This window comes from Amphiura filiformis, chromosome 2, assembly GCF_039555335.1.
Source record: "Amphiura filiformis chromosome 2, Afil_fr2py, whole genome shotgun sequence".
Classification (NCBI taxonomy): domain Eukaryota; kingdom Metazoa; phylum Echinodermata; class Ophiuroidea; order Amphilepidida; family Amphiuridae; genus Amphiura; species Amphiura filiformis.
The window spans coordinates 52063537-52088439 of NC_092629.1; the positions used below are offsets into that span (position 1 = coordinate 52063537).

Here is a 24903-nt window from a genome sequence, read left to right on the forward strand (position 1 = left end):
CACTAAAAGACACAATTTGATGCTTAATTTTAACACCAGGATTTTTAAAAAAAATGTATATTCAAGCACCAAGTTTTTAACTGACATTACTGAAGAAAAAAAATTATTGCTTTATATTTGACCGAGAAAATTAATTTCATAGCAAAAAGGTGTATCTCTGAAATATTGTGCTGATTTTACACATGTATCGATCGACTTTTAGCGCGACTAAGCATTTCTAAAGAATCGGTTGTCCAGGTGGCTGACTACTTTATTTACTTATATATTATAACATTTGCTGAGGAAAACGCCCTCAACATTTTTTTAAATTCTGGTTTTTACACGATTGTAATGAACTTTAGTCAATAAAGATACTCTGCAAAAATCAAGACTTTAGGTGCTGTAGTTTTGTCAAAATCCAAGATTTTGAATAAAACGATGTAACCGGCGTTTTATTATTACGATGGAAATATTAGGCGAACACGTATGCACAGTACGTACACGGCGTGCGGGATACACATACACACACACCCCGAGGATCGTACCGTATTACAACCGCGGGAGTAACATACTTGGGCGCTACTAGTAAATTCCAATTTTCTATGCTTTACCTCACTTGTTCGGCTCAAAATTAAAAGGGGACATATCTGACAGTTAAAGCTAACATTTTATGGAAAATAAATACTAATCTATTTTTACAGAAATGTTATAATATGGCTTTAACAGCCCTGTAAAAATATGAAAAAAGTCCAAAATAATGTCCAATCATGTCTCTCGCTCATCACGCATGCATAAATAATACTACGATTCTGATTTTTATCGCCATATTTAGCGTAATACATTCCAAAATATCTAGCTATGGTTGGGTTATATCTTTTAATACAGCTGTAAAAATATGAAAAATGTCCAAAATATTGTCCCATCAATTATTCACTGTCTCTCGCTTCACACCGTCGCTTCTGTGTTGTAACAATGTTGTCGCAAAGGGCTATTCCACTTAAATGACACCCCCCATGTTGGATATGAGTGACTTTAGTCTCCTACATAGGGAGTGTGAATTTCAAATTGGGTTATCAGAATGGGTGACTTCATTTAAAATCTACACTCCCTGTGTGGAAGGATAAGGCCAAGTCTTCCATAGGGGGGTATGTATTTCAACAGGAATAGCCTAATATGAAACTAGTTCAGGTTGTACATTATTAACAAGCAATTTCGTGTCAAGATTCAGTCGATCCCGATGTCAAACAGTCTCATCCGTCCGGCCAAAGGTGTTTAACCCTTATATGTTTACACACGCATACAATGACCTTTGATTGGATTTGGTACAAAAACTCATACTCCACCACATTGAGGTCAAATGTTATGCTATGGTTGCTCATTGGTCGTTATTGAACTATGTCATTTGAGATGAGACTGGATTGTATTCATATTATCCCAAACCTGTCGTTGATGGAAATTGGACACGGCGCGGCGTTTCAAATCAGTGTAATCACTTCATGAGCGCCGAGCGTTGCACTCAATGGCGAGTTTAACACCATGCGTTGTGTAGTGAAAGATATGAGCCAATAGTTGCTGCCGTATTAATGTTATACGAATAGCAAACCATTACTCCTATACATCGAATAAGTTTTTAAAAATGATTTATTTATAGCTAGAATTCTTTCGCATTTAGTACACGTAAATTAGCCATGGAACCTTCTGAGCTGAATAAGTCACATGCAGGGCAGCACATTTAAAATTCTGAGCTGAATAAGCCACAGAACAGCCATGGAACCTTCTGAGCTGAATAAGCCACATAACAGCCATGGAACCTTCTGAGCTGAATAAGCCACAGAACAGGTCCATGGAAACTTCTGAGCTGAATAAGCCACAGAACAGCCATGGAACCGTCTGAGCTGAATAAGCCACTGGGCAGCCGTTAAAACCTTCGGAGCTGAATATGCCACCGGGCAGTCATGGAACCTTCTGAGCGGAATAAGTCACAGGGCCCCAAGAAATCTTCTGAGCTGAATAAGCCACAGGGCTGCCATGGAACATTCTGATAGTTTGATATCATTATTACTGCCATACACGGTGCGCCTGAAACTGTGTTTTTATGTATCTATTAACCCTATAACTACGAGGGGGGAGGTGTTGTACCAACAACCTGTCACAAAGAAGGCACGCATTTACGCCCAAACAACCTAAGCTAATCGTAGGTCCATCCTTTGCGCTCATTTAGGTGATAAATTTGTTACCACAGGACCTTACCCGGGGTAGGACCGACCGTCAAATCTGACCATAGAGGGTGTTGGTGAGGCCCACCATTGGTTTCAACAGTAAAATCAATGATTTTCATTTCGCTCCTGTAAAATTATTCCAAGAGCTACTGCTTCTTACTTGTTGAGGTTGAAGTAGTCGTTTCCTTTATATTGAGGAAAATCGTATTTTTGTAGATTTGTTCTTGCCGAAAATCAATTTTACCTATACGTTTGTACATAGCCAAAACTTCCAAAATTTGCATTCTATGATGTAGCAAGACTACATTATATTTGTGTTTGTGTATAGGCTAATGTAAAGCGAGTTTACCACTTAATGGTATTCCAGGATATAGTAAGACTACATTATATGTGCGTTTCTGAATAGGTTTAGATAACGTGAGTGTACCACATGGTATGCAGGATGTAGTTAGTCTACATAATGTATGTGCGTTTGTGTATAGGCTAATGTAAAGTGAGTCTACATGGTATCCAGGACGGTAAGACTACATTATATGTGCGTTTGTGTGTAGGCTAATGTAAAGTGAGTTTACCACATAATGGTATGCCAGGATGAAAGGAATTTATTTAGTAATCGTATTCCAAGATATATTATTTTAGTGAATAGATTGAAGTAGTCGTTTCCTCTTATATTGAGGAAAATCGTATTTTGTAGATTTGTTTTGGCCGAAAATCAATTTTACATATACGTTTGTACAGAGCCAAAACTTCCAAAATTTGTATTCTATGATGTAGTAAGACTACATTATATGTGCGTTTGTGTATAGGCTAATGTAAAGTGAGTTTACCACATAATGGTATGCCAGGATGAAGGGAATGTATTTAGTAATCGTATTCCAAGATATATTATTTTAGTGAATAGATCTATTATAATACAATGTGTGAAATCGGTAATATAGTTTCAAATATTTTTTATGTAAATAGCATATATGGAAGTTTAATACCTGTATACGAGTAATTTTGACCGTGCACATATGTTTCCGCAAACATACCCAAAATATCCGACGTACAGACACTCTTGCCATCATAGTACGTCTGCGTTGTCTTAATGATTTCCTATTCGCAGCACACAATGTGTTGACACACTAATGACGTAGGACAGTAATTGAAATCGATGTTGTGTGCTCTTTCAATTACCCTTTGACCCCTTCTAGTGGTTTAGGAGACTAAAGCTAATTAACTATTAGGACTGCCGCTAGTCAAGAGGGTTCCTCAGGGTTCTTATTTACTAACATGATTCAATTCAAAGCGTCGTATTTTAATGAAATGAAATGTCTTTGCTTATTCCTCCTTTTTCTCTTCTTCTATTTCTTCCTCCCTCCTCCTAGACTTCTTCTTTTCTTTCTTTCTCTTTTTCTTCTTTTATCTTCGTCTTGTATTCGTCTTTTTCTTCTTCTTCCTCTTCTTCTTCTTCTTCCTCTTCTTCTTCTTCTTCTTCTTCTTCTTCTTCTTCTTCTTCTTCTTCTTCTTCTTCTTCTTCTTCTTCTTCTTCTTCTTCTTCTTCTTCTTCTTCTTCTTCTTCTTCTGTTAAATACCATGCAGATTCTAATCACAGCAAAACTTTAAAATGTTGCCCTCTACGGTCATATAAATCCAAATGGTGGTTTATTGTTATCTCAGATTCGTCAGTATGAGATAAAACCACAACAATAGGTTATTCCAGTTGAAATCCATACACCCCCTATGGACAATATGCCCTTAATCTTCCACACAGGGAGTGCGACTTTTAAATGGGGTTAGCTGAATGAGTGACACGTTTATCTTTAAAACATTCCCTGTGTGGCAGATACTGGTAGTATCTTCCATACGGGGAGTATTGATTTCAACTGTAATATGCCAATGTGTAATCGGAATTAAAAGATTGATGATCCAAGCTAATTAGTTGTTTATTCTTATTTGTTTTGTTTTTTCAGGTTCAAAGGTCAATCTTGACTGTATCGCTGCCAACGTTGAGGGCGACTATTTCCTCGTAGCAGATAAGATAACAAACAAGGTATCCACGCATAACCTCACCAAGGGTCTCCTACGCACATTAGACGTAGGGATAACACCCGCCTTCATGACGTTCAACGATGGTAAATTTGCAGTCAGTGACCACGAAGCTGAAAAAGTATGTATCTTTGACGTGGAATCAGGTGCTATGGTTTCCGAATTCAGAGCCCCAAGTGTACGCGGAGTGTCTTTTCATCAGCGTAGCGTCATAGCTGCGTGTAGCGACGGTTTATTTGGTTCAGGTTCATTAAGGCAATACGTCGATGGTGAGTTGGTTGGTAAAATTGCTGACGGATTGTTCTTTCCTCAAGGAATGGCATTTCTTTCACATGATAAACTTGCTGTGGCTGATAAGACTACGGCTAAAGTCTTTCGTGTTAGGCCTTTGATGAGTTAATTTTGATCGAGTATACATACTATTCGCTTCGCAAGGTGCTCTTAACCTTTAAAAAGTGGGTTGAAAAGTTTTTTCTAAAACTTAATGGAAATGGTCACAATTTCGCAAGACCAACTTGACACAGGTCCGCAGAGGAAATACGTTTATTGATATGATTGATTCCATTCTAGTGGCTGATTATTACATATATTATTACGGATTGAGTACCAACGGGTCACCATTAATGGCCACGGGCATTTGGGCCGAGGGCCCGCGATTTATTCGCACGCTGTTGCCAGGCTAGATCCTCAGGACTTTCAATATTGCATTGTCCATTTACCTGTTGGTTATTTCCTGCTCATGAACTAATTTAAGGAACTCTATTGTGACCAAATTCGAATACATATTAAGGGGTGTATGGATTTCAACTGAATAGCACAATGAAATAAACTATTTGTTTACCTAGTTACTGTTGTTTTCGACACTTAATGTTCTCCTTTGGAATCATTATGGAAAATGAATCTAATGTGTCTACCGATAGGTTTGCCAATGTGTATGCCGATATGTTCTATATTCAATTCAATTCAATTCAATTCAAGAAACATTTATTTCACAACTTCAAAAATACATAGTATAAATGACAAATGCCATAATTTTCAAACCAATTACATACAAAGCAAAGTAGTGAATCCGATCACAAGCCCACTGATGACAGTCAAATGCGACCACGTAAGAACAAACAACCTATTAGAAGGCAAGAGACAGGACAAGAGTGGGCCTGAGACAAGATTAAGAGGGGCATCAATAAAAAGCTAAAATAAAGTTGTGGGGCAACACGCGGGGAGCAAGCTGGTGGGTGCGGGTTGCCGGCAAACAGTACAAACGAAAATACAAATACAAACAGGACAAGACAAGACATTACAAAAAAATAAATAAAAAATAAGATGTGAACAGGAGTCAATGTTCAATATTGCAGAGCCCATTCAGGTGGCTCTTTCCTGCTGATGAACTATCATGTTAATGAGCTCTACTGTGGCCACATTATAATTGACTTGGTGCCAACTGAATTAAAATATTTGAAATGCTTACTGTCACCGTTTTCAGCACTAAATGTGTTACTTTGGAATCATTATGGAAAATGACTCCAATGTGTCTGCCGATAAGTTCTCTATAATGTTCAATATTGCAGTTGGCTATTTCATGCTCATGAACTGTATATTATGTTGAGGAGCTTATTCTGACCAAGTTCGATTTGGCGTAATGCCCATGGAAACAAATATGCTTTGCCTCGTTACTGTCGTCGTTTTTAACACTTAATGTGCTACTTTGGAATCATTATGGAAAATGATTCTAATGTGTATGTCGATAAAGTTCTATATAATGCTCAACATTGCAGCGCCCATTGCAGTTTATGCTCATAAACTATTGAGCTCTGTTGTGGCCAAATTCGGAATGACTTTGTGCCAACTGAACCAAAAGTATTTGCAATGCTTTGCCTCGTTACTGTCGGCGTTTTCATCACTAAATGTGCTACTTTGGAATCATTGTGGAAAATGAATCCAATGTGTCTGCAGATAAGTTCTATATAATGTTCAATACTTAGTATTGCAGCGCCCATTCAGGTGGCTATTTGCTGCTGATGGACTGATGTTAAGGAGCTCTATTGTGACTGACCAAATTCGGAGTGACATTCTGCCAACTGAACCAAAAATATCTGCAATGCTTTACCTCGTTACTGTCATAGTTTTCAGCACTAAATCATGGACTAAGTATATAGAGCACGTAGTGCGATGGACTTGAAACTCCGTTCGTCGACGTGAGGCCAGGCGATCGTCACGCTTGCAACATGTGGACGTAGATGGCAGCAGCATTTTTTCTTTAATTAGCATATTCGTGACGTCATATTAAAGTAAGTCTCCACAGCACTACGCCTATTTTTTTACGTAGCTTTTAGTACTATCGTGGTGGCAGCAGCATTTTTCTTTACTTTTCCAAAATGGCCCCGCCCGGGAGACGCCATTGGACGCCATGTTAGTGCAGGGTAATACACAGGGAAAGCCGACGCTGTCGCCACCTTTTTGTATTGCGCTAGCATATGAGTTACAACGGCCTGACTAAATGTGCTACTTTGAAATCATTATGGAAAATAATTCCAATGTGTCTGCCGATAAGTTCTAGATAATGTTCAACATGGCAGATAAGAGGTCATTCCGTTGGCTATTTTCTGCTCATGAACATATGTTAAGGAATTCTATTATGACCAAGTTCGAATTAGCGTAATGCCCATGGAAACAAACTATATATTCACAATGCTTTGCCACGTTTTTAACACTTAATGTGCTACCTTTGAATCATCATTGAAAATTACTCCAATGTGTATTGCAATTGTTTTGCTATTAATTAATGTTAAGGAGCTCTGTTATGACCAAATTCGAAATAGCATTGTGCCAACTGAACCGTAAATGTTTACAATGTTTTGCCTCGTTACTGTCGTCGTTTTTGACACTAAGTGTGCTACTTTGTAATCATTATGGAAAATGACTCTAATGTACATGTCGATAAAGTTCTATTATAATAGCCTAATGTTTAATGTTGCACAGTCCGGTGACAGTTGGCTGCTTCCTGCACATGAACTAATGTTAAGGAGCTCGATTCTGACCAAATTGAAAATGGCGTCGTGCCCATTGGAACAAACTATTTACAACGCTTTGCCTGGTTTCTGTCGTCGTTTTTAACACAAAATGTGTTTGCCGATAAGTTCTATATAATGTTCAATATTGCAGCGCCTATTCAGGTGGCTATTTCCTGCTCAATAACTATTATGTTAAGGTGCTCTATTGTGGCCACATTAGAAATGATTTGTGCCAAAATATTTGCACATTTTTGCCAAGTTACATAAATGTCTCGACACTTAGTGTGCCACTTTGGGATTATTAGGCAATAGAACCAAATTAGTTCGATCTTTCGATCGACAATCGATGCTCGGTCGATCCTTATTATTTATAAAATCAATTAATTGATTATTGTTAATTGTAATTACATATGAATCTGTGCATGTAATAATATTGACCAATACAATTAACAAATTTACCAGTAATTCTGATTAATTAATTGATAGTTCATTAACTTCAAGCATCGAAGCAGCATCGACGGTCGATCCAAAGATCGAACCAATTTGGGTCTGGTGCCTTATGGAAAATGACTTTTATGTGTATGCCAATAAGTTCTATTGTTGGAAGTGAGGTTGATGTAAGTTTATACAGACTTCAAGTATTGGACGTAAAATACTTTTTGAATAAGTATTTTCGTTATTTAAGTTACATATTCTCATTCCATTTGCAGTAATATTTAATGTCTAACGAATGTTTTATGATGTACAATCGATAAATATGTTATGTAGAATGTCTAGTGGAAATACATCAACGATCTTACGTCATCAAACAGTCGTTAGAAGTTAAACATTAGTGGAAGTAGAATGGGAATAGATAACGAAGACGACATCATACATTGAATATTCTACATCCACGAAAAGTCTGTAGCGACCCTTACTCCACTGAGGTATTACAATCATTATAACCCATTTCATTGGCGAAATAAAAACGTGTAATATCACGGCACATTATTCGCACTTTTTTTTTTCTTTGATATATTTGACGGTTGTAACGAGAAATGATTGTGTATGTGGACTTGTACAGTGAAGATGTGTATCATGTTATACTCCTTCTTGAGAATCAGTTTTTACGCGAAGGGAAGTTTGAGTTTTAAGGGGGAATCCGAACTTGTTTTGGGTTCTTGAGGGGGTCTTTTAAATTGAGGAAAAATTGAAAACAAGGAGGGGGTTTCCGAAAATTTTGAGCGGACCATTACATTCCTTGAGTACACTAATGTGATATTTAGTCCGCATTTATATTCGTGCGATTCTCTCATTTGATGTCCATTCACCTGTGTACGAACGACCTTTCACACATAAAATAGGGAAAGGTTTGAGCGCATAAAAAGAGCACGCTCCAATATCCAGTGTAAGCTACGGAGCGTGAAAACTGCCTGGTTTATTGGCACAACTTTTTTTAGAGCCAACCCATTTGAGCAAGTTAGTTGCCATCTGGTTTCTCATGCGTAAGGGAGCAACGCGAAATATTTTTGTCGTTTTGTTTCTCAAAACTCCGACCCCGGCGTAAATGTTCAACGGTCCCTTATGTATAGATATATTGTTGTTTAACTTCTGCTAAAATGGACGTAGATTTCACTATCAAAATTGGACTACTGGTGTGGACCACCACTAATCACTAAGGTGGCCTGCTGGTCACAGGTACATTCTGGATAGTTAGCGATCGTGGAAATTTCTTCAAGTAAGCATACTCAGACTTGGCCGTGTATCAATGACAGGGATATTATACAGCTTAAAGCTGCTAATATCTCAATGTAATCTTGATAATAAGCTGATTTTGTGTATGTTTACAAGATGGACAAACCGATTATGGGATTTAATTAAAAACATTAAAGACATACGCACAGGGTACGGGCGTCCAACCACCAACTACATCGTCTCTATCTTAGAAAATAAAATGTTTTGGTTCTTGTTCCCTCTAGGATTTGTCAGATTTCTTTTGCTTTACATTTTTCAAAAACTTACATAGAAAAATTCCACATAGGCCCAAATTTGATTATAAGAAAACAAGAATCACTTCGAATGGTACTCTAGGGGGTTATTCCTCAGAATCGTACTTACTCCTCCTCTCTTCGAGCACTGTTGGAATATACCGAAAACGATCAACAATGCTAATTTTTCATTGAAGAAAAAAGTCATATCCTTCTAGACGAGAACCAAAACAAAATATTTATACGACCTAATGGACTTTTAAAGGCATAATATACGATCTTATAATATGAAATTAATTTTTGTTTTGTTTTTGTGCTTTTTTTCTTCCTTTCTTTTCAAATCCGATTTTTTTAAATTATTTGTAATGTTGTCACTTGTCCTAACTTACTACCTAAACATAACTACCCAATTGGTTGTGTTTGTCACATCAACAGAGCAATTCAGGCATAAAGTCCCCCCCCCCCCCCACGTTAAGCGGCCAAAATAGCCAGTGGGGTTCTTCACTTTTATCTTGTTGTTTCGGATTAAAATGGATAGAGACCTTGACAGTCATTGCGCATTTTAAGCACAAAATAACAAGATGAAAATTTAATGGAAAACGGACATTATAGCTTTCATTTATATTTTCTGCATCCAAATTGACTTATGGTGTGGTGAAAATCACTATTTAAGCTACTTTACTAAGGTGGTCGCGAGCATAAGCTGCTTTTGTTGTGGATACATCAATTGGTGAGATTTTAACACACATGGACTCACGCCATACACCCAAAGAGAGTCAAACTTCAGACAATTTCAAACATTTGTATCAAATTAATCCTTAAAGGAGTATTTCGTGATCCTAGCATCCTCTTTTTATGACATTTTTTCAGTAGATATTCACTAAAAAAGCTTATTCTAAAAATTTTAGTTGATTCCGATTTTCCGTATGAGAGTTATGCATGATTTATATGTATTACACTGCTCCATAGACAATGTGGTGTAATTTCGTTCTGGTGCACCAGAACTGAATTCAAATTTCACGATATTGATCTACAAGAATTTTTGTGGGAGAAAAGTGGCGGGGGGTGATCACGAAATCCCATTTTAATACGTTTTAAGTAACAATTATAATAGTCATACCATTTATATGTATCTATGTAATGTTATGAAAGACAAATAAGGGGCTGTCCGATAACTATTTGTCTGGGGCAAAAAAAAGTGGGAGGGGCAAACATTTTGCCTGGGCAAAAAGGAGTGTGAGGAGGCACTATTTGGGAGGCCATAGGAGGGGAGCTTATTGGCAAGTCAAAAAGAAACAAAGTGCACATCCACGGGGTAGCTTTAAACAAAACGCACTAAAAAAGGCTCTTATAATTATATCCTGACTATTTAAGATGGGCAAATTAGTCCCCCTCAAAAAAAATATGGCACAGCCCCTTTAAGACTTTTAAGATTTAAGACTTTTAGTTATTGTTGTTTTTTCTTCCAATTTGTTTCATTAAAATAATCTTGTAAACGACTATATAACATGTGTGATTAGCCATTCTTTTACTCTCAAAATCGTGGTAAAATATGCCCATTGTGGCAACAAAATGTGTCATTTCGCACCTTTTGTGGGCAGAGAGGTGTAAAACGACAGAGTTTGTACATCTATTTTTAAGAGTGTATTTTAAATCATTGTATATCCAAGCGATAACGCAGTAGCTCTAAATAGATCACATCGGTGACGATCGCAGGTTTTCAAAAGGGTGCCGGGTCCAAAACAAACGGCAGCTGTCTTCGGAAAACTTCGATTTGAAAAGGTATATTAGGTTACGCGTCAGTGTTAAGAGTCGTTAAAATGACTCAAGTCCAAAACACCTATCCAAATTCACTATATAATGCACAACAAAACACACTCTTTGATTAAGTTAACAATATCTGAATCTTTAATCAAAAGTAAAATATGATTTAACAATTATTTCATATTTCTCACAATTTCTAATGCAAAATAGGCCTGCCTCGTATGCAGTCCCACTGTTTCCACTTACAGAATACAGATGTGTTGTTTCATAAACAAGACCCCGTCAAGTCGACAGAAGAACATGTTCCTTTCTTTGAAGATGGGTACACTTTGACGTATTTTAGATCTTCTCCGTAATTACTGGATAGCATAATTGACTATGTCTGGATCGCAATTACCTGTTTTAGTCACATGCACTGTAAGCATATTACATATCCCACAACAACACTCTAATAACTATGACAAAAACTATGTACATTTTCTTATATACTAAGCATCAATATTATTAATAGCCCATTCTTCATTTACAACATATGATGTAATCGGGAAATTCCCTTGAAGCCAAATTATGAACATTAACCTTTAACCATGTTAACATCACAGCACTTCCTGTGGTATTTACCAAAAGGATGTCTTATCCATTTTACATTCTCGGTCATTCCCAATCCATAAATAGTCCTGACTTTCTTTACTGTGATTACATGGCAAGGGGATTCCCAACTTGAAATTGTAAACAAAGATAAATTATCAAATTAAATTAACCCGGGCACATCACAATGGTACGGGAAATTAGCATGCAGTAGAACCGGTCCGACGGTAAACTTAAGAAGGAATTTACAATAACACTCTTGTCTTTCTAAATATTGAAAGTTTAAAATTGTTGCAAAAAAGGAAAAACAGTACAAAATTTGGATGACTGTCCCGCGTTTTACGTATCACGTGCATTTTACGCTCCCGGTATATGCGAAACGCTAATGCAAATTGACTAAAAGCATTTTCCACTCTGATGTGGCAGTGACCGTGACCTCTCTTTAGTCCGAAGGGTTGCTAGTCCGAAGATTCTCTAGTCAGAAGGGACGCTAGTCTGAAAACCAAAATAAGGTCGCTAATCCGAAGGTTCTCTAGTCCGAATATAGAATAAGGGTTAGTGTTAGGGTTATGAATAGGGTTTAGGATTAGGGTTGGGGTTAGGGTTAGCGAGCCTTATTCTATATTCAGACTAGAGAACCTTATTTATTATTCGGACTAGCGAACCCTCGGACTAGAGAACCCAATATTCGGACTAGCGAACCTTTTTCAGAATTCGGACTAGCGAATGGTAAATTACGTGTCCGGACTAGCGAACCTTTCGGACTAAGGAGCCTTCGGACGAGGGAACCTTCGGCCTATTGAGTTGTCGCCCCGGTGACGTCAAAGCGTTGAGAGAGCTGTTTCGCGCGCGAATCGATGCGGCGTCTTTAAGCGCGTACGTGTGTGCGACAGCGCTTTGAGCCAACACTAGCGATTTGTAGCTGCGCCCTACGAAATGCGCACTGATGACGTAACTGCCATATCAGGGCGGAAAATGCTTTGGATATAAAGCATGAGTAGTGAGTACGCTCTGACTAGATGCGAAAACACATCTATGTAAAAATATATCCGCTTTGCGGTGTTCTTAAATGTTGCCATTAGTGGTATGATAAGGTAAAGTCAATAACATTCAATACACGGCATGAATATTTTTTGAGCAAATCTGCTCTCAAAGAAAAAGAAAGTATCTAGCAGTAAAAAGCAAAGTAGATACTATGTTTTTATCTGGAAGGGTAGAATTTCCTCTAATACTAAACATAACTATGAGACATTCAAATCAATCATAACTGTATGCGAAAACTCTCCTCCCTGCACGGAATAAATGACATGAATGATGTATACTAATGGTGCCTATTTTTAGTAAGAATCAATCACTCGCAAGTTAATGAATATCACCACTCCCAACACAGGTAAATAGTCTCATGTGAAAAAATTAATAGCAAACTACTTTATCATCTATCTACTGCTGATAGCAAACTACTTCATCAACTATGTACTGCTGATAACCCACTACTTCATCAACTATCTACTGCTAGCAGCACACTATTTTTCAACTATCTACTGCTGATAGCAAACTACTTCATCAACTATGTACTGCTGATAACCCACTACTTCATCAACTACGTATCTACTGCTGCTAGCAGCACACTCTTTATCAACTTTCGACTGCCGCTAGCAAACTGTTTGATCATATATCTGCTGTTGATAGCAAACTACTTCACCTACTGGTGATAGCAAAAGTACTTCATCAACTATCTACTGGTGATAGCAAAGTACTTCATCAGCTATCTATAGCTGATAGCTACTACTTCATCAACTATCTACTGCTGATAGCAAACTACTTAATCAACTATCTACTGCTGATAGCACACTACTTCATCAACTATATATTGCTGATAGGATAGCAAACTACTTCATCATCTATCTACTGCTGATAGTACACTACTTCATCAACTAACTATACATAAATATATTTTAATAATTACAAAACTCCTTTCTTGAAACATACCTCATTTTAGTTATTTTTTTTCATGGGTGTAAAAGAATGTTCATCGAACCAATCATGCCTACATACACAGTCAATTGTCAAATTTCAAAAAGTCCACGAAAGCCACCTTATTATACAAATAAATTAATTATCCGATCTTGTTTGGTTCAGGAATTAAAATAATAAAATATTACAATACCAAAGGTACAGTTCCTTCAGAGTAACGTGTCATGTATTAACACATTTATATATACTGCAAGCCTCATCCGTGCCTATAAATTATATAGCAAGCCTCTTCTTTACCTATGCATTATATAGCAAGCCTCTTCCTTACCTATAAATTATATAGCAAGCCTCTTCCTTACCTATAAATTATATAGCAAGCCTCTTCTTTACGTATAAATTATACAGAAAGCCTCTTCCTTACATATATATTATACAGCAAACCTCTTCATTACCTATAAATTATACAGCATGCCTCTTCCTTATCTTTAAATTATACAGCAAGCCTCTTCCTTATCTTTAAATTATATAGCAAGCCTCTTCCTCACCCATAAATTATACAGCAAGCCTCTTCCATACCATAAATTATATAGCAAACCTCGTCCTTAACTATAAATTATATAGCACGTCTCTTCCTTACCTATATATTATACAGCATGCCTTTTCCTTACCTATAAATTATATTACAAGCCTCTTCCCCAGCAAACACAAAACGTTTTCGACATCATTCGCAAAAGGTTATAAAAGGTTGTCAGAACGGTAATATCGGGTTATATAAAGGGTACATTAATGGTATAAAACGTTTAAATAACATTTGTTGGTAACTAACTGCACAGCAAGCACAAATGTTTTTACAGAAAACATTTAAATGTCGGGTTATATAAAGGGTATAAAAACGTTTTAATAACATTCCAAAAACACTTTTGAAAACTTGGTACAAATCATTCTAAACGGAATGTTATTTTGGGGTTGAAAAAATATTTTGCAAAAAATGTTTGCCCAAAATATTTACAATAACGTTTTTAAAATGTTTTCACGACCTTTATATAACCCGACATTTAAATGTTGTTAAAACGTTTTGTAAAAAACATTTTAAGAACATTTATGTGTTTGCTGGGTGCAAATATTTTAACACAATGTTATTTAAGTGTTGACAAAATATTTGGCCAAAAATGTTTGCAAAAATAGTTTACAATGACATTTCGAAAACATTTTAAAATATTGTTGTAGTGTGTTTTCATATAAAACGTTTTAAAACGATTTCATGACCTTTATATAACCCGACATTTTAATGTCATTAAAACGTTTTTACCTAAACTAAAACCCAAAATATAACTTATTTAAAACGTTTTTGTGTTTGCTGGGTCCTTACCTATAAATTATACAGCAAGCCTCTTCCTTACCTATAAATTATATAGCAAAGCCTTTTCATTACCTTTACATTATTATAGCAAATATCATCCTTACCCAAAAATTGTATAGCAAGTATCTTCCTATTCATCAAATCCCTTATTTCCATTTTTTTTGTTATTATTTTTGAGTCAATGTAAAGAAAGCATTGTATATTGTTTTATCCTGTTTACCCAAGCAACATGTGTACCAAGTGTGGTCCTGGTAGGAAAAAGTGTTGAGGAAACGTTTAAAAACGTTTTCTGTGTTTACTTCTGATAGCACATTACTTCATCCGTTATCTACTGCTGATAGCAAACTACTTTATTTACTGTCAACTGCTGATAGCACACTACTTTATCAACTATCTACGATAGCACACTAAACAACTTCAACAAGACAGTGTTGCCGGTTTGTTTTCATTCACGAATCTCCCTGAGTTGCCAATAAAGTGATAATGCAACCCCTTACCCCGTGGCACCAACGGTATTTCAGTAGTGAGCCACCAGTTTCTTTAATGTCGACACGGTCCGTTTGACATTTATAAAGGGCATACACATGACTCGCCGCCGACTTTTGTCATTTTTGTGTGTGTATATTTCTGAATTTGTCTATGACCAGGAATAATAGACAAAGGGATAGGCATCCTAGTCTGCTGCCCTCATTCGAAATATGTATCCTAGGTCTAGACAATAGGCGGATTAGCGGCCATTTTGTCTTCGACATGATTTATTTATTTATTTATACTTTAGTACACAAATATATAAGTTAACAGGTTTACCGTATTAAAATTATATTCTAAATATACATTCTGTAGTAAATCGATCAAATGACGGTGATTGTTCAGGTATTATATGCTTGATAAAATTAAACTGTCTGACCAGCTAGTATTCTCCTCCGCCGTCAGTGTGATTCCAGACCCACGTACCGTGTTGCGAAGGTGGAGGAGACTAAAGCTGTATTGACAAACACGCATGCGTTAAAAAATATGTAGCCTAGGTCGAACAATAGCGTGACGTAGTTTCCGGCATTGTTCCTATGCACTTTCACCCTCCTGCTATGACCCTGTCATGATTCTGTGAGATTTTCAACTAACCTGTTACGTGAATTGATATACATGTAGGCCAGGCAATAAGCTGTGCAATACAGGAAGTGTATATAGCGTTATACAACAAATAATATGGCTGGAGCGGACTTTTTGTTATCGTTTAGATCAAGCTTATTTGTGTCTTTGTTTATATCCTGTCTTCTACTGAGTATCCCACCACCAGTCAACGGACGAGGAGTCAATGGAGGAACAACCTGTTTGGGTACGTTATAGTTACCAACTATGTTAAACTGTTGTGATTTGGTAATTCACAGCATCTTGCGAACTAATAGTGAACTTTGGCAAAAATTGCATTGATCATTTCATAGCGAGCGTGTAGAAGAATTCAAATATCACAGATATTTTTGTGGGTGCTGTGGTTCTTGAGTTATGTTGTAAAGAGGGCTAAAACGACAACACTTTTGTAAAACGTACATAACTCATTAACAACAATGAATCAAGCACGTTTTTAAAGTAATTATTTGCAGAATGAACTTCCAATGCAAAACATCAAAGTGCTATTTTTCAATACATATTGATTTGAATCATGAAAATCGATTTTTTTTGGCTGTTTCGACTTTGAATCCGAGGTAGAATTATCAGGGTACCTTTTTGAAGCGCGTAAAAATATTCAAGGCTAGATTTAGCTCGAGATACTCTATCTGAACCTATAAGTTCTAAAGAAAGCCTCTTCTTTACCTTAAAATTATATAGTAAGCCTCTTCCTTACCTATAAATTGTACAGCAAGCCTCTTCCTTACATATAAATTATACATCAAGCCTCTTCCTTACCTATAAATTATATAGCAAGCCTCTTCCTTACCTATAAATTATACAGCAAGCCTCTATAGCAAGCCTCTTCCTTACCTATAATTTATATAGCAAGCCTATTCCTTACCTATTAAATTATACAGCAAGTCTCTTCCTTACATGTAAATTATATAGCAAGCCTCTTCCTTACCTATAAATTATACAGCAAGCCTCTTCCTTACCTATAATTTATATAGCAAGCCTGTTCCTTACCTATTAAATTATACAGCAAGTCTCTTCCTTACATGTAAATTATATAGCAAGCCTCTTCCTTACCTATAAATTATACAGCAAGCCTCTTCCTTACCTATAAATTATATAGCAAGCCTCTTCCTTACCTATAATTTATATAGCAAGCATCTTCCTTACCTATTAAATTATACAGCAAGCATCTTCTTTACCTACAAATTATATAGCAAGTCTCTTCCTTACCTATAAATTATATAGCATCCCTCTTCCTTACCTATAAATTATATAGCAAGCCTCTTCCTTACCTATTAAATCATACAGCAAGCATCTTCCTTACATGTAAATTATATAGCATGCCTCTTCCTTACCTATAAATTTTACAGCAAACGTCTTTCTTACCTATAAGTTATAAAGCAAGCCTCTTCTTTACCTACAAATTATACAGCAAGTCTCTTCCTTACATGTAAATTATATAGCAAGCCTCTTCCTTAGCTATAAATTATACAGCAAGCCTCTTCATTACCTATAAATTATATAGCATCCCTCTTCCTTACCTATAAATTGTATAGCAAGCCTCTTCCTTACCTATTGCTGTCGAATTTGAAATCTAGTAGAATCTAGTATTTCAAATATTCTGTTGATGTTCAAATTTGGATGAAGTTATTTTGACGAGTCGTTTGTTAGGGTAAAGGTTGCCTATTTTGAACATTCTAAAATTGTTGAAGTGCAGTTTTAGCAACATTTTGGATGCAATTGCCTGTCGTCATCGGCTGTGTTTACTTTCGAGCTTCCATTGCTTTAAACGGTGTCACAGTTCATGATCAGCGGACAGCCAAATTATTATAGAAAGAGGAATTGAAGTAACAAAATTAAAACCATTCTTAATAATTCTGATCGCTTTTAGTTACAAACTGAAACCAAACTAATTACCCTCACAAACTCTGAGAAATCCTCTTATCTTGTCTTTCCTTTTTTACTTTTCAATATTCTAATATTTTGTATTGTAATCGTCAAATTTACGACCTGATTGGGAAGGTTTAGCTTCTCAAAATTTGATTTCGTTTTGTTTATTCCTGTGAAGATCACATACTAATTGGTATATATAATAATTAGAAATAGCTAATAATAGTTTTCTTTGTATTTTATTATTCTGAGCAACACTACTATTATTTTATCGTGACCGTACACCACGAATGAGCCGTAAAGTTGGCAAATTGTTACAGTTACAGTGTGTGCATGAAGGTCATAGGTACCTCAAGTTAGTGCTACATGTATCTCACTTTGATAGCGCCAGTCAAACACCCTTTAAACCAATCAATATTCCTATTGTTGAATTGGATAATAAGCTTCTATATACCTATGTCTATAGAATTCTTAAATAGCTCTAGTTCAAGTGGTGGGTTACAAAGTATTTGGTCTAGGTATGTATAACCAACAATTGACAATGAGAGGACATTCCTGAACCTTGTTGACTTGGGGATGATTTGAAATGACAGCCAATTTATGACTGTTTGATATTTCTTGCCAGCAATGTGGAAAAATAGACAACCGAAAAAAGTAACCATTTTGTTGAAGGAGCAAAGTTCAAAAAACCATAATCCCACTTCTGGATATCGTTTGGAGTCAAATGATATACCATTTTAAAGCTTATGATATATATATATTTTCTAAACACGAAATAAAACAAAATTGACCGGGCCGTCTTTACAGCTCAATTGTGGCGCACGGTCACATATTACAGTTCCTCTTTCTATAATAAGTTGTTTTTTAATAGCTTTTATTTCTTTACACTTCCTCTTTCTATCATTAAATGTATCTTGATGAAAGCCATAGAAAGTCGTTATTCCCTCATAAGATATACCACTAAAGTATCTGACTGTAATTATCAGTAGCAATGTTTAGTTCCGCCTTTCTTATCGAGAGGAGACAAAACCATAGGCGTACATGTAGGGTAGGTGTAGGTGATTAGAGACCGTAGAGAATAGGAGACCATTAAGCTAAAACCAGACCTCACTGGCTGCACTGGGATGCAAATATGCTGCTGTAGCACCAACTATAGTTTGTAACAACACTCTTGTAACATTTGCAATGCATCGGAGATAGAGGTCGTCCTTTATTGGAGAGAACTTTTTGATAATGTACATGTACCAAGGGATGAAGTTGTCATCCTGGAATTTTGCTCTGATGTAAAACCACATTTTTTTTCAAGGGATGTTGGGGTGTGTTCACCTAATGAATGGGTGGTCTGTAGGAAGTTATGGAAGTGGGCTAGCCACCACAAAACACTAAATTGTCATTGTATGTAGTGGTATGGGGGATGAAATGCCACAATAAACAATGTCAGATCAATAAAGTGTGAAAGCAACATAGTGCAGTTATACTGCATAGCAAACATGAGTCGACATTTGCAGTACTTAAACCTGGTTAACAGTAAACTACTCCAGCAAAATCAATCGATAAAGTCTAGTCTATCCTTCACATTGAATGATGGACTGCACTTATGCCCAAATATGGCACTTGCCAATCAATAATCACCCACTTGAAATCCCCTGACTCGCAGCACTGACCAAATTTATAATTTTGCTGTTATCTGTCATTTACGAACATTTGCAGATACCCCGCATATGCAGTTTTCAGCCTACATCTAATGTATACATTATTCTTGATTGACAGCAAGTACAAACAATATCCGTCAAGTGATTTAACTTTAATGCCCTTCGGAAGAGAGCGGTCTACAAGTGAGTGATAGTCACTAAAACTTGCATTCGATTTACACAGGGAATTTTGCAGGCGATGCCGTGCCCTACTTACTAAAAGACCAAAGTGCGAATATTTCCAAATATTTAAATTAGCTAACAATTTATGACATGTTACAAAACTATATTTCCTAGAATTTCAGAGTGTACATAAAATATTTGCTTATTTTTCACACAGTGACGTTAACTAGGAAATGCCCTATACCTCTAACATATATTGTTTTAGAGGTCAAACCTCAATGGTGAGAGCGCTGTATAGGAAAATGAACAGTAATAACTGCAAACTGTATGATTGGGAATACAAATATGGTGGCTGTAGCGCCATCTATAATTGCGCTCAGGATAGTCAATGACCTGCTGGTGGTCGCTTTATTGTGCATGTGGAAAATTAATCAGTACACCCTTAAAAGAGTTCACTTGTCTCGGTGGGTTGGAGGGGTCACACCCCTCGGGTGATAGTGTTCACGCTCCTGGCTCCTCCTGGCTAGCCTACCGGGACAATCTTTTATAATTTTTATTTTATGACATGCTTTGTATGTGTATTTTTGATGTATTTTAGCCAGTTATGTAAATAAATAAATAAATAAATGAAACGAAGTTAAATTTATTTGGCCTAAAACATTCAAACGTTTCGACCAAAAGAAAAAGTTTTAAAAACGTTAGTCATCCCCGCGCCTTTTTGCCGCTCGTTCATATTCCATATTCTTGAAAACAAATCTGCCATTTGTTTATCTTCCTAAGTTTAACTTCTAATCTATAGCAGAGAGTAGTTATTCTTGAGAGGGCACTCACCTCATTTGCATGGCAAAATTACCCGTCTCCTCTGCAGCCAATTTGGTTTCGCTCCATCGAAATCAAGCTGGTCACGGAGGAGACTACTTTCCTTTGTGTTTGTTCATTTGTGTATGGAGAGCCCTTCTTGGAGTCCGTTTGGACTCAGGCTACGCTCTCAGCTAGAGTCCGACGCTGCATTGTACTAGAAACACCTTCTCTGTGAACTCGCTAGAGCAAGGAAAATAAAAACTGGTTTCATTACTATCTGTTTTTGAGCTTTCTTGCAGGTCTGCGACCATGGTGTTACCACAACTGTCTTTGCGTCATTAACATGTGCTGGAGTCTAGCACAGGTCAACCAAAGTCCCGGATTTTAATAAGACAATAATGATTGACACACACACCAGGAAGTTTCTCATCCAAAAGAATGAGAAAATTTAAATTCTCACCATTTTGGCCGTTTCTCATCAAAATGTCCGTTTTCTCATCCAAAACTTCCTTTAGTGTATTAAGTTAGCTTAGGCCTATTGATCCTAAATTTGCTGGTAGGGTAAAACTCGTTTTAGGGGGTGTTTAAAAAGTTGGCCACACATGCGTATAGGCCTACATTATCATACTTGAGTGCCCCTCCCGGTGAAATTTGAGACTCATTTGGTCACCGTCCTAAGCGTCCTTGCCCACACGAGTCGCCCAGGAGTAGGCCCTACCCGGCATTATTAATTATTAGTGGTTAGCCTCCTAAATACAGTCGCGTATCGTGTTGTCAATTATCGTTACTTGTGTCCATGGATATGACCCCATGTATAAGTAGGCCCCTAGTCTTCATAGAATTCACACAGTCTATGCCATGTCATTTACGGATACAAAGAGGATAATAATGTTGAGGGCGCCCACAAAATCTTACACCGTCTTACACAATGTTCCAAGGCAAAGTTCAGTTTAATATTTACTCATCGTAAAAATACAGACGTTTTATTATGTGATGATGTTGTCTGGATGGGTGGACAGTTGTCACACTGTGGAAAAACAACAACCGGGAATCCGCATTCATTTACAAATAGCATTAAATTAGTATCACATAGTGGCCTCCGTGCAGTGGAAAACCTTAATTCTTTCATCAAAAAGAAATGAAAATGACAAAAAAAACCGGATCCACCTGTACGCCTATAAAATGGGCACAGAAATTTGTCTCAAATATGAATGAATTTTAAGAAACATACGGGATATGATGAACCAATGACCTGACGCCATGATAGTAGGATCTATTAGTCGTTTTATATACAATGTATATACCGTGTTGTCATAATACCAATATTTGACATAATATATAACGAGTAATATTTAGTATTGTAAATATGCAGTTCATATGCACAAACGAACACTGATCTTTATGATATTCAGGTTGTTGTACATCTCATATAACATGTCATATAGGAGGTCATATGTGTTGACCTTCTCCTATTGTATTTGTTCATCTGTGTATGGAGAGGATTAGCGCCATTAAAACTCCATCAGTATTTGGGCGTAGTTCAGTGAACTCACCAGATTGCTATTCCAAGTACTTTGATAAATACAGATAATATGTATTAATGGGTCGAGGCGATTGCATTGAAAAACTAATAAATTATTCATAACAGTTACGTAATCAATCGATAGTGCGGACACTTTTCATTTACAAACCACCAAAATTCGTAATCTTTTAGCGTTGGAAAAGAAACCACGTGAATAGAGTGTCATCCCCCTGTCTATAGGCCTACGCCTACCAAGATCCTAGTCTCCTTCACAGCTGGTTTCTGTTGTTCCTATAGTACGTTTAAGGGACCCTTGGACCAAGTTTGCAGGAAGAGAGGTAGAAGGTTGATTTGAGGTGCATGTGCTTGGTTAGAATGTTAAATGAAAGTTTATATTTGGCGTAGCACCTACGGACATGTGCAGACGGATGACGATGTTAACCTTGCGTGCATGCTTTATACCTAATTCATTTATTTACACATGTCACACAAGAAGCATATTCGAAAGGTTAGCTTCAGGCGACGTCGCAGTAGATGCTGGTAGATACAAGTATGAATACAACATCGTCCAAGTGTATAATCTCTTATAATCTTTAGGTCCGAGAATTACTAATGTTTGTTAATGATGTTCTATATACGTCAGTGGAGAATTATGCTATGTCACGGCATCCGCAGTAGGCATATGTGGTACAATGTCATTAGATACTAGGACGAGTATCCAGAATCAAAGGTCTTTTGACAGCAACGGTTGAGTACACATTCTCTAAACCCGGGATAAATAGACGGATTTGCACTACGGACCTTTAGTTCAGGCCATACACACAGAATATTTTGTTTACTCACCAACAAGCATTATAAATGCAGGCATGTATTAAACATGTTTAACGCCAATTGGAAAAATCACAAAAGTACAAACCAATACTTTGTAATTCAGAATAATATACTACATTAAATTTAACTTGTTTCCACAAAGTATTCTTCACACAATCGATATATCTCCCATGCCATTTTAGTTAATTGTCCCCGTAGTTGATATCAGAACCTTCATCAACCATCACATAGGTATTCCGTATCTTTAAACATGGCCGCAAAAATATCTGTGACATTATTTCCAGCTTGAATACTTTCTTTGAAAAAGAAAACGTGGAGGAAATTCCATTTTGTTATAGACTATATTTTCACTAATACAAGTTATAGGCCTATGATGTAAAGGTATTAAAAGAAAAGAAATAGGTAATATATTAATCAAATCAAGAAGAATATCAAAGAAATCATCCTATATACCCGCACATTACACTTGAGGCAGGCCTGTATTATGATTATAGGCCTACGGTAAAAATACTTTTATAAGATAATAGTTACGCTAAACATGAAACTTTTCGTGCTTGGCTGATCCTCACTTGATGAAGATCATATTGATTTATCGTCTACAGAGATGCCTCCTCTCCAGGCCAATGGTACGTTCAAATCGATCGGTTGGACGTCCAAAGGTCCCATAAACGTATTATAACACTCGTCGCTAGTGCAGTCTGGTCCCGAGACTACCAAGATCCTGGCACAGTTCAAAGTGCGCCTTATTTATATCGAAACAACATGCACAGGCACAGACCTTTAATATTTTCATTCTTTTTGCGCAATTCAGTGTTTTGTCTATTAGTAGACTTGTTAAGGGATTGAACACTGCATTTTTTAGTACAAAGGTCCCACTTGGCATGAATGTTCCTTGGTGCAAGAGAAAAAGATTCATCCAAAGAGACACTCTGTCTCTATGCATAAAACCCCCTAATTAGCATAAATTATGCTAATTATTACCCAAAATATGGTATTTTCTAACTTTTGAACCATTTCACCTAAAACAAACTATAAATAGTTGAATTTGGCTTACTTTAGGGTAAGAAATTCATTTTGGGGCTTGTTTTGGGGATCCGTGCCCATTTTGACCCTCAAATTCAAGATGGCTGCTGGCAGCCATCTTTAAAATAGGAGTTTTTACAACTTTTGAACCATCTGAGTTACAAACTTGAGTGACATATCAATTTGTACTAATTTGGGGTTGGAAAACTCATTTCTGGCACTGTTTATGTGATATGAGGTAATTTGAAAAGGGTACCAGGGAATGGGCTATTCCAGAAAATAGGTGCACACCCCCTATAGAGGAGTAAATTTTCAATCAAAGAAATGTCCGGATTTCCAAGTGTGCTTTCTGAAAACGACTGGATTTCCAGTTGCTAATGTTACTGGAAAAAGCTTGGAAATCCAATCAAGTGAAGGAAAAATCACAGAAATGTTGAAAATATCAAACTCCTCTATAGGGGATGTGCATTTATTTTCTGGAATAATAATGTGAATTCGAGGTACCTTTCATTGGCAATATGGTAGAAGGATGAATATCAAACTTACTTATGAATATGTATACCTTAATTTTAATCACCATTGAGGATACACTTTATAATGCATGTTTTTACGCAGTTTTACTACTATTTTCAGGTCATTCTATTGATTGCAACAAGCGTTATTTGATGTAAAATGGCCAGTATGGATGGATATGATGTGACTGAAATATGTGTTTTATTTGTCAGTTGGTCAGAGATGAACCAATTATAGATCCCACATCGGTAAAGTTATGTGGCCAACCTAAAACAAATAAAACCTTGTTACACAAATCGGCAGAAAAATATCTCAGATCTCAGTGAGCATGGTGATTTGCCAAGCTTTGTAGTATATAGCTATAGTAGATGGTATCTCTGGTTGTGGTGGTGGTGCGAGCAGTGTAGAAGTAGAGCTATTGCAGAAGCGCTGTCAACCAACAGAAGGTGAACATGGTGAATCAGGCAAGACTAATAAAGGCTGAGAGGAGTACA

At 36.7% G+C, this 24903-nt stretch overlaps 2 protein-coding genes across 2 annotated transcripts in view; both read left to right on the forward strand.

The window, feature by feature from the left end:
* LOC140146356 (uncharacterized) overlaps positions 1-5548 on the forward strand; it is a 61343-nt gene extending 55795 nt beyond the window's left edge. Inside the window, exon 2 of the mRNA XM_072168174.1 lies at positions 4151-5548. Within this exon, the coding sequence (XP_072024275.1) occupies positions 4151-4626 (476 nt within the window). The 3' untranslated portion in view covers positions 4627-5548. The remainder of the gene's footprint in view (positions 1-4150) is intronic.
* A 10431-nt stretch (positions 5549-15979) lies between these two features.
* LOC140146357 (acyloxyacyl hydrolase-like) overlaps positions 15980-24903 on the forward strand; it is a 49769-nt gene continuing 40845 nt past the window's right edge. Inside the window, exon 1 of the mRNA XM_072168175.1 lies at positions 15980-16226. Coding sequence (XP_072024276.1) covers positions 16097-16226 — 130 coding nt within the window. The 5' untranslated portion in view covers positions 15980-16096. The remainder of the gene's footprint in view (positions 16227-24903) is intronic.